At 43.1% G+C, this 11629-nt stretch overlaps 1 protein-coding gene across 2 annotated transcripts in view; it reads left to right on the forward strand.

The window, feature by feature from the left end:
* LOC311101014 (dnaJ homolog subfamily C member 7-like) overlaps positions 1-5995 on the forward strand; it is a 41935-nt gene extending 35940 nt beyond the window's left edge. The window contains exons 13-15 of one of the 2 annotated variants that reach the window (XR_014609869.1): positions 57-131; positions 1956-3020; positions 3216-3839. Coding sequence is in view for 1 of the 2 variants with exons in the window: in XM_084142021.1 (XP_083998147.1) it covers positions 57-131; positions 1956-1993 (113 nt within the window). In the remaining variant the exon portion in view is untranslated. Of the gene's footprint in view, positions 1-56; positions 132-1955 lie in introns of both variants that reach the window. The other variant, XM_084142021.1, reaches the window with a different exon arrangement.
* Positions 5996-11629: the final 5634 nt, after the last annotated feature.

Consider the following 11629-nt stretch of genomic DNA (forward strand, 5'->3'; position numbering starts at 1 on the left):
TGGAATTAATATCGCACGTTGACGCTATTTGACTCATTGCTGTTGTTTCTCTGCAGATTTCAATGCCAACAACATCTTCAAGACCTTCTTCGGAGGCCCAGCAGGAGGATTCAGTTTTGAATCCAATCAAAGTATGTAGTGACACTGCTGTGACAATGACACTCTTTTACCTTTTTATTTGTGCACATAGTGCTTTCGGAAAGTATTCAGACCCCTTGACCTTTTCCACATTTTGTTACATTACAGCCTTATTCTAAAATGGATTAAATTGTATTTTTTCCTCATCAATCTACACACAATACCCTATAGTGACGAAGCAAAAACAGGTTTTTTGACAAATGTATAAAACATGTTTTTATATTACATTTACATAAGTATTCAGACCCTTTACTCAGTACTTTGATGAAGCACCTTTGGCAGCGATTGCAGCGATTACAGCCTTGAGTCTTCTTGGGTATGACGCTACGAGCTTGGCACACTTGTATATGGGGAGTTTCTCCCATTCTTCTCTGCAGATCCTCAAGCTCTGTCAGGTTGGATGGGGAGCGTTGCTGCACAGTTATTTTCAGGTCTCTCCAGAGATGTTAGATCGGGTTCAAGTCCGGTCTCTGGCTGGGCCACTCAAGGACATAACAGAGACTTGTCCCGAAACCACTCCTGCGTTGTCTTGGCTGTGTGCTTAGGGTCGTTGTCCTGTTGGAAGGTGAACCTTCGCCCCAGTCTGAGGTCCTAAGCGCTCTGCTGCAGGTTTTCATCAAGGATCTGTCTGAACTTTGCTCCGTTCATCTTTCCCTCGATCCTGACTAGTCTCCCAGTCCCTGCCACTGAAAAACATCCCCACAGCATGATGCTGCCACCACCATGCTTCACCGTAGGGATGGTGCCAAGTTTCCTCCAGACATGATGCTTGGCAATCAGGCCAAAGAGTTCAATCTTGGTTTCATCAGACCAGAGAATCTTGTTTCTCATGGTCTGAGAGTCCTTTAGGTGCCTTTTGGCAAACTTCAAGTGGGCTGTCATGTGCCTTTTACTGAGGAGTGGCTTCTGTCTGGCCACTACCATAAAGGCCTGATTGGTGGAGTGCTGCAGAGATGGTTGTCCTTCTGGAAGGTTCTCCCATCTCCACATAGGAACTCTGGAGCTCTGTCAGTGACCATCGGGTTCTTGCTCAGTTTGGCCAGGCGGCCAGCTCTAGGAAGAGTCTTGGTGGTTCCAAACTTCTTCCATTTAAGAATGATGAAGGCCACTATGTTCTTGGGGACCTTCAATGCTGCAGACATTTTTTGGTACCCTTCCCCAGATCTCTGCCTCAACACAATCCTGTCTCGGAGGTCTACGGACAATTCCTTCGACCTCATGGCTTGGTTTTTGCTCTGACGTGTTATGTAGTCCCGTGTAGCTCAGTTGGTAGAGCATGGCGCTTGCAACGCCAGGGTTGTGGGTTCGATTCCCACGGGGGACCAGTATGAAAAAATGTATGCATTCACTAACTGTAAGTGGCTCTGGATAAGAGCGTCTGCTAAATGACTTAAATGTAAATGTCAACTGTGGGACTTTATATAGACAGGTGTATGCCTTTGCAAATCATGTCCAATTAATTGAATTTACCACAATTGGACTCCAATCAAGTTGTAGAAACATCTCAAGGATGATCATTGGAAACAGGATGCACCTGAGCTCAATTTCGAGTCTCATAGCAAAGGATCTGAATACTTATGTAAATAAGGTATATCAGTTGTAAAAAATAAAAAAATGTTTTCGCTTTGTCATTATGGGGTATTGTGTGTAGATTGAGGAGGGGGAATTTTTTTAAAACTCAATTTTAGAATAAGGCTGTAATGTAACAAAATGTGGAAAAAGTCAAGGGATCTGAAGATTTTGCAAATGCACTTACAGTTTGTCATGGATTTCAACACAGCAAAGTAACATTTCTTCTTTTTTTTTTTACCCTCTAGACCAAGCACCTGGAAATTTATTTTTCCAGTTTGGCTAGAAATGAAGAATGCCATTGGGAATGCTGCAGCCCTGTGGTGGATAATGTTAAGTCGGGTGCACCCCCACCACCTGATTTTTATAATCCCAATGTTTTTTGCAAAATGTTGCTTTCATATGCTAAAAAGACACTCCATGTTATCTGAGCAAGAGAGATGGTGCTCACCATGCTTGGCATCTTCCTAAAATCTATTTGGCTATTTCACCACATTTGACAATATCCTCTTCTTCAAATTCAAACTGACAAGGCGACTTTTGGTAGGTTTAGTGACTAAGAACGTAACAAATTATATAGGTTAAAGATTCATTGACAAGGGTTTTGTTGAAAAACTTGAATCAGGAAATTGGCTTGATTCTCTTGCGAGGGTTTGTCGCAAAGCATGTTTTGAAGACGTGAAATAGGAGTACTGTGTTGCCAAAATATAAATGTCATTGCTTGAATGGAAAATGTTTGCTGTACCTGAAGCAAATAGAGCTTTGTAAATGAACTCATGGGAGTGCAACTCAATTGTTAGTTTTAGGATTAGGTCGCATGGGTTTTTAATTCACGCCACATAGAGGTCACCCCGAAACACACAGCTGGCATGGTAATCATTGGGAGGTAAAGCAGAAACTGACCTTAGGGCAGCACCTAGGAACTACTTCAGTCCCATGTAGAATGAGGCCTGGTTTTCTTTTGTTGGATTTTCCTGCAGACTGCAGGCTCAAACTGCAGGTTCATGTTAGTCTCCATTTTGCTCATCAATGCGTTGTACATTTTACTGGAATGTTTTAAGTGTTATTTTGTGCTCCTGATTTGAGATTTGATTTTGTTCAGTTTCCCTTAAATATATTTATTTATTGTATATTCAAACTGTATCCATCTCAATGACAGTGTTGGTGGTATTCCATTTGATTTCTAATGTTTTCTACTAAATGGGATGTAAAAAAAAATATCCTTGACCCACGTCCTCCTTGGGACGATTCTTCTAATGTCAGTTATTTCTGCATCAAAAAAGTCCAAAATCAATGTACAGTTGAAGTCGGAAGTTTACATACACTTAGGTTGGCAAAATTAAAACTCGTTTTTCAACCACTCCACAAATTTCTTGTTAACAAACTATAGTTTTGGCAAGTCTGTTAGGACATCTACTTTGTGCATGACACAAGTCATTTTTTCAACAATTGTTTACAGACAGGTTATTTAAGTTATAATTCACTGTATCCCAATTCCAGTGGGTCAGAAGTTTACATACACTAAGTTGACTGTGCCTTTTAAAGAGCTTGGAAAATTCTAGAAAATGATGTCATGGCTTTAGAAGCTTCTGATAGGCTAATTGACATCATTTGAGTCAATTGGAGTTGTACCTGTGGATGTATTTCAAGGCCTACCTTAAAACTCAGTGCCTCTTTGCTTGACATCATGGGAAAATCTAAAGAAATCAGCCAAGACCTCAGGAAAAAAATTGTAGACCTCCACACGTCTGGTTAATCCTTGGGAGCAATTTCCAAACGCCTGAAGGTACCACGTTCATCTGTACAAACAATAGTACGCAAGCATAAACACGATGGGACCACGCAGCCGTCATACCGCTCAGGAAGGAGACGCGTTCTGTCTCCTAGAGATGAACGTACTTTGGTGTGAAAAGTGCAAATCAATCCCAGAACAACAGCAAAGGACCTTGTGAAGATGCTGGAGGAAACACGTACAAATGTTTTTACATTCACAGTAAAACGAGTCCTATATCGACATTACCTGAAAGGCTGCTCAGTAAGGAAGAAGCCACTGCTCCAAAACCGCTATAAAAAAGCCAGACTACGGTTTGCAACTGCACATGGGGACAAAGATTGTACTTTTTGGTCTGATGAAACAAAAATAGAACTGAAAGGGGAAGAAAAGGGGAAGGCTTGCAAGCCGAAGAGCACCATCCCAACCGTAAAGCACGGGGGTGGCAGCATCATGCTGTGGGGGTGCTTTGCTGCAGGAGGGACTGGTGCACTTCACAAAATAGATGGCATCATGAGGAAGGAAAATTGTGGATATATTGAAGCAACATCTCAAGACATCAGTCAGGAAGTTAAAGCTTGGTTGCAAATGGATCTTCCAAATGGACAATGACCCCAAGCATACTTCCAAAGTTGTGGCAAAATGGCTTAAGGACAACAAAGTCAAGGTATTGGAGTGGCCATCACAAAGCCCTGACATCAATCCTATAGAAAATGTGTGGGCAGGACTGAAAAAGCGTGTGCGAGCAAGGAGGCCTACAAACCTGACTCCGTTACACCAGCTCTGTCAGGAGGAATGGGCCAAAATTCACCCAAATGATTGAGGGAAGCTTGTGGAAGGCTACCCGAAACGTTTGACCGAAGTTAAGCAATTTAAAGGCAATGCTACCAAATACTAATTGAGTGTATGTAAACTTCTGACCCACTGGGAATGTGATGAAAGAAATAAAAGCTGAAATAAATCATTCTCTCTACTATTTTTATATAGTGGTGATCCTAACTGACCTAAGACAGGGAATTTTTACTAGGATTAAATGTCAAGAATTGTGAAAAACAGAGTTTAAATGTATTTGGCTAAGGTGTATGTAAAGTTACAACTTCAAATGTATGTAAAGTTTTGACCTTCTCTTAATATCTATTTTTCTCCATGTGGTTTTCTAGCATTGCTTTGGCCCCTTTTTACGATGCATCCGGTTTCAACTCCAAGTCAGCATTTGATACTTCAGCAGTTTCTAACTCTGGTTCAGGGCATAAGTGCATGTTCCTCTACAAACTAGTAGAGGAACTGTGTAGCAGATGGACAAAAGCTAGTCAGTCCCTCACAGAAGTGGTGCCTTGCATGTTGACTAGACCGGGCGCGTGCGTGCGCATGTTGATTTTGTCCATCCACATCAGACGCGATCTGGAAACGCAGGTTGAAGTATCAAAACGAACTCTGAACCAACTATATTAATTTAGGGAGAGGTCGAAACACATGAAAACGTGGACATTTAGTTAGCTAGCTTGCTGTTGCTAGCTAATTTGTCCTGGGAACAAAACATTGGGTTGTTATTTTACCAGAAATGCACTAGGTCCTATTTTTCTGGATCTTTGTAGAATTTCAACCCATTTTTAGAGTCAACTCTGACCATTAATCCACAGATAAAAGTGGAAACCTAGTTGGTTTCTAGTAATCTCTCCTCCTTCAGTGTTCTTCTGTGGACTTTATGGCGGTTGGCAACCAACTTTAAGGTGCATTACCACCACCAACCGGACTGGAGTGTGGACCTCAGATCATCTTTCAATCACCCACGTGGGTATATGCTCCTGAAAACCGATGGGAGAGGTGGGACTTGCAGCGCGTCACGCATCAAAAATAGAACCAAGTTCTATTTTAGAGCCTGTTTCGTTGACTTATTGAATAACGAATGTGTACATTTATTTTACTACGGGCACGCAACGCAGGCAGTGTGGTCAGCAAGTTAGGAGAACCCTACTGACTGACGTTGCTTACTTACACACAAAGGTTGAGAAACTCCCTCGTAAAGTGTGCTAAGCAAAGTCACCTATTTTAATTGTTATGTTACTTTGAAGATGTTTGATTAAAAAAATAAAAGTGGATTCGCAGCCTAGTACGATACAAGATGGGAATTGCCTTGCTGGCATAGGTTTTGTGTTCTGTTCCAGAAAAACAACAATTTCTCGGTTTGGCCAGTCTAGGCAATGGGATCTTGAAAGAAGATCCCCAAAAACGAGATCCCTTTTTTGCTCCTAGAATCAGCTCTCATTGAGAGGCTTTTGTTATGCTTTTGGGGATTGTCATCATGCCTTGTACCTGTCATGAACGTTTGGTCAGTATGTCCCCTCACTCAACCTGTGAAGCAACCAGGTGGCAGGTTGAAAACATGTGAACAGAAACAGTGTACATTTTCATGATCCTAGTACATGTTTACAATTTTTTTTTTTTTTATGAATATGCCGCTGTAGTAGGCCTACAATGTTTTGGTTAAAGGAAATAAAGATTAATCTTTTACCCTTATTTCTTTGTCCTCTTTGTTTGTTGACATTTTGAGTGGCGATATTGATTCCACCATCTCTGATCCTACAAGTACAGTTTCAGAAAGCTAGTATTTTTTGCCAACATTACAACACTGACACAAACGGCTTTGCCAAATTACAGCAAAAAAATATGTATTTTCCCCATCAATTACAAAGTAAGGCTAGGATTTTCAACTAAATGTAAAAAATATATACTGAACAAAAATATAAACCCAACATGCAACAGTTTCAAAGATTTTACTGAGTTACAGTTCATATAAGGAAATCAGTCAATTGAAATAAATAAATTAAGCTGTAATCTATTGTTTTCACATGACTGGGCAAGGGCGTAGGCCCACCCACTTGGGAGCCAGGCCCAGCCAATCAGAATGAGTTTTTCCACACAACAAGGCTTTATTACAGACGAAAATACCCCTCAGCACCCACCCCTCAGATTATTCCGCAGGTGAAGAAGCCGGATGTGGAGGTGCTGGCGTGGTTACACGTGGTCTGCGGTTGTGAGGCCAGTTGGACGTACTGCCAAATTCTCTAAAATGATGTTGGAGGCGGCTTATGGTAGAGAAATGAACATTTAAATTCCCTGGCAATAGCTCTGGTGGACATTCCTGCGGTCAGCATGCCGATTGCACGCTCCCTCAAAACTTGAGACATTGTGTTGTGTGACAACTGCACATTTTAGAGTGGCCTTTTATTGTCCCCAGCACATTTACATTTAAGTCATTTAGCAGACACTCTTATCCAGAGCGACTTACAAATTGGTCCATTCAACTTAGGATAGCCAGTGGGACAACCACATCTTGATCACAGTAAGTACACTTCTTCAAACAAGCAGCTGTGAGCAAAGTCAGTGTAATCAGGGACAACTACATCTCGATCACAATAAGTACATTTCTTTAAACAAGTCAGTGCTAGCAGGTGAAATAAGTCAGGTGTTAGTTTAGACAAAAGACAGTGGTAGTAAAGGGGGGGGGGATAGAAGGATTACTATTATACTATTCCAGGTATTCCTTAAAGAGGTAGGGTTTCAAGTGTCTCCGGAAGGTGGTCAGTGACTCCGCTGTCCTGGCGTCGTGGGGGAGCTTGTTCCACCATTGTGGTGCCAGAGCAGCGAATAGCTTTGACTGGGCTGAGTGGGAACTGTGCTTCCGTAGAGGTAGGGGAGCTAGCAGGCCAGAGGTGGATGAACGTAGTGCCCTCGTTTGGGTGTAGGGCTGATCAGAGCCTGAACATAAGGAGGTGCCGTTCCCCTCACAGCTCTGTAGGCAAGCACCATGGTTTTGTAGTAGATGCGAGCTTCAACTGGAAGTCAGTGGAGTGTGCGGAGGAGCGGGGTGACATGAGAGAACTTGGGAAGGTTGAACACCAGACGGGCTGCAGCGTTCTGGATAAGTTGTAGGGGTTTAATGGCTCAGGCAGGGAGCCCAGCCAACAGCGAGTTGCAGTAATCCAGACGGGAGATGACAGGTGCCTGGATTAGGACCTGTGCCGCTTTTGTGTAAGGTAGGGTTGTACTCTGCAAATGTTGTAGAGCATGAACCTGCAGGATCGGGTCACCGCTTTGATGTTAGCAGAGAACGACAGGGTGTTGTCCAGGGTCACGCCAAGGTTCTTTGTACTCTGGGAGGAGGACACAATGGAGTTGTCAACCGTGATGGCGACATCCACCCTGATATGTCTGCCAGACATGCAGAGATGCGATTCGCCACCTGGTTATCAGAAGGGGGAAAGGAGAAAATGAATTGTGTGTCGTCTGCGTAGCAATGATAGGAGAGACCATGTGAGGATAAATATGACAGAGCCAAGTGACTTGGTGTATAGAGAGAATAGGAGAGGGCCTAGAACTGAGCCCTGGGGGACACCAGTGGTGAGAGCATGTGGTGCGGAGACAGATTCTCACCACGCCACCTGGTAGGAGCGACCTGTCAGGTAGGTAGCAATCCAAGAGTGAACAGCGCCGGAGATGCCCAACTCGGAGAGGGTGGAGAGGAGGATCTGATGGTTCACAGTATCAAAGGCAGCAGATAGCTCTAGAAGGATAAGAGCAGAGGAGAGAGAGTTAGCTTTGGCAGTGCGGAGAGCCTCCGTGACACAGAGAAGAGCAGTCTCAGTTGAATGACCAGTCTTGCAACCTGACTGGGTAGGATCAAGAAGGTCATTCTGAGCGAGATAGCAGGAGAGTTGGCTAGAGACGGCACGCTCAAGAGTTTTGGAGAGAAAAGAAAGAAGGGATACTGGTCTGTAGTTGTTGACATCGGAGGGATCAAGTGTAGGTTGTTTGAGGAGGGGTGAAACTCTCGCCCTCTTGAAGACGGAAGGGACATAGCCAGCGGTCAAGGATGAGCGAGGTGAGGTAAGGGAGAAGGTCTCCGGAAATGGTCTGGAGAAGAGAGGAGGGGATAGGGTCAAGCGGGCAGGTTGTTGGGCGGCCGGCCGTCACAAGAGAGAGCGGGGGGGAAAATAAGTCAAAGCATAGGGTAGGGCAGTGTGAGCAGGACCAGCGGTGTCATTTGACTTAATAAATGAGGATCGGATGTCGTCAACCTTCTTTTCAAAATGGTTGACGAAGTCATCTACAGAGAGGGAGGGGGTAGGAGGAGGAGGATTCAGCAGGCAGGAGAAGGTGGCAAAGAGCTTCCTAGGGTTAGAGGCAGAGGCTTGAAATTTAGAGTGGTAGAAAGTGGCTTTAGCAGCAGAAATGGATGAAGAAAAAGTAGAGAGGAGGGAGTGAAAAGATGACAGGTCCGCAGGGAGTCTAGTTTTCCTCCATTTCCGCTCGGCTGCCCGGAGCCCTGTTCTGTGAGCTCGCAATGAGTCGTCAAGCCACGGAGCAGGAGGGGAGGACCGAGCCGGCCGGGAGGATAGGGGACATAGAGAGTCAAAAGATGCAGAAAGGGAGGAGAGGAGGGTTGAGGAGGCAGAATCAGGAGACCGGAGGGAGAAGGATTTAGCAGAGGGAAGAGATGCTAGGAAGGAAGAGGAGAGAGCGAAGGTTGCGACAGCGCATTACCATCTGAGTAGAGGCAGAGTGAGTAGTGTTGGTGGAGAGCGAGAGAGAAAAGGATACATAGAGGTGTCGGAGACGTTCTTTAAAAAAAAAAAAATTACATGTCTATTATTACATTTTACATTTACATTTTAGTCATTTTAGCAGACGCTCTTATCCAGAGCGACTTACAGTGGGGAAAAAAAGTATTTAGTCAGCCACCAATTGTGCAAGTTCTCCCACTTAAAAAGATGAGAGAGGCCTGTAATTTTCATCATAGGTACACGTCAACTATGACAGACAAAATGAGAAAAAAAATCCAGAAAATCACATTGTAGGATTTTTAATGAATTTATTTGCAAATTATGGTGGCAGCCACGCGGTGTGAAGCGTTTGTATGGCCTGTGCAGAGAGGAGAGAACAGGGATAGACAGACACATAGTTGACAGGCTACAGAAAAGGCTACAATAATGCAAAAGAGATCGGAATGAAATTAACTAAACATCTGGGGAAGCGAGAGAGCGGGGCCTCCCTCGACTAACTCCCTCAGAACAACATTACACAAGCTGCACCTGTGTAATGATCATGCTGTTTGATCAGCTTCTTGATATGCCACACCTGTCAGGTGGATGGATTATCTTGGCAAAGGACAAATGCTCACTAACAGGGATGTAAACAAATTTGAGCACACATTTTGAGATAAATGACTTTTTGTGTGTATGGAACATTTCTGGGATCTTTTATTTAAACTCAGGAAAACATGGAACCAACACTTTACATGTTGTGTTTATATTTTTGTTCAGTATAAATGTTTTACTGGATTATGGATTTCTTGTTTGACTAAACCTTCCAGGTCAGGTGGGATTGGAGTTATCAAGAGAATATGAGGTGGAAAATGGAACTCCACAGGGAAGTGTTATTAGTCCTATCTTATTCATGTTGATGATTGGGGATATCGGACAGGGTATAGGGGCGGCGTTATATGCAGATGATGGTGCCATTTGGAAAAGGGGAAGGAATATTCCTTATGTAATAGAGAAAATGCAAGGTGCTTTTGTAGCAGTAGAGGAATGGTCCTTATCATGGGGTTTCAAGTTACTGTATCTATCTAAATATTGCCACATGTTGTTCACTAACAAAAAGATTAAGGAAGATGTCAGTGTTCAATTACAGTTGAAGTCGGAAGTTTACATACACTTAGGTTGGAGTCATTAAAACTCGTTTTTCAACCACTCCACACATTTCTTGTTAACAAACTATAGTTTTGGCAAGTCGGTTAGGACATCTACTTTGTGCATGACACAAGTAATTTTTCCAACAATTGTTTACAGACAGATTATTTCACTTATAATTCACTGTATCACAATTCCAGTGGGTCAGAAATGTACATACACTAAATTGACTGTGCCTTTAAACAGCTTGGAAAATTCCAGAAAATGATGTCATGGCTTTAGAAGCTTCTGATAGGCTAATTGACATCATTTGAGTCAATTGGAGGTGTACCTGTGGATGTATTTCAAGGCCTACCTTCAAACTCAGTGCCTCTTTGCTTGACATCATGGGAAAATCAAAAGAAATCAGCCAAGACCTCAGAAAAAAAATTGTAGACCTCCACAGGTCTGGTTCATCCTTGGGAGCAATTTCCAAACGCCTGAAGGTACCACATTCATCTGTACAAACAATAGTACGCAAGTATAAACACCATGGGACCACGCAGCTGTCATGCACCTCAGGAAGGAGACGCGTTCTGTCACCTAGAGATGAACATACTTTGGTGCGAAAATAGCAAATCAATCCCAGAACAACAGCAAAGGACCTTTTGAAGATGCTGGAGGAAACAGGTACAAAAGTAACTATATCCACAATAAAATTTATCTGAAAGGCCGCTCAGCAAGGAAGAAGCCACTGCTCCAAAACCACCATAAAAAAAACAGACTACGGTTTGCAACTGCACATGGGGACAAAGATCGTACTTTTTGGAGAAATGTCCTCTGGTCTGATGAAACAAAAATAGAACTGTCTGGCTATAATGACCATCGTTATGTTTGGAGGAAAAAGGGGGTTGCTTGCAAGCCGAAGAACTCCATCCCAACCGTGAAGCACGGGTTGGCAGCATCATTGTGTGGGGGTGCTTTGCTGCAGGAGGGACTGGTTTACTTCACAAAATAGATGGCATCATGAGGAAGGAAAATTATGTGGATATATTGAAGCAACATCTCAAGACATCAGTCAGGAAGTTAAAGCTTGGTTGCAAATGGGACAATGACCCCAAGCATACAGTGGGGAAATTTTTTATTTAGTCAGCCACCAATTGTGCAAGTTCTCCCACTTAAAAAGATGAGAGGCCTGTAATTTTCATCATAGGTACACGTCAACTATGACAGACAAAATGAGAAAAAAAAATCCAGAAAATCACATTGTAGGATTTTTAATGAATTTATTTGCAAATTATGGTGGAAAATAAGTATTTGGTCACCTACAAACAAGCAAGATTTCTGGCTCTCACAGACCTGTAACTTCTTCTTTAAGAGGCTCCTCTGTCCTCCACTCGTTACCTGTATTAATGGCACCTGTTTGAACTTGTTATCAGTATAAAAGACACCTGTCCACAACCTCAAACAGTCACACTCC

Source organism: Coregonus lavaretus, assembly GCF_964263955.1.
Source record: "Coregonus lavaretus genome assembly, chromosome: 25".
NCBI lineage: Eukaryota > Metazoa > Chordata > Actinopteri > Salmoniformes > Salmonidae > Coregonus > Coregonus lavaretus.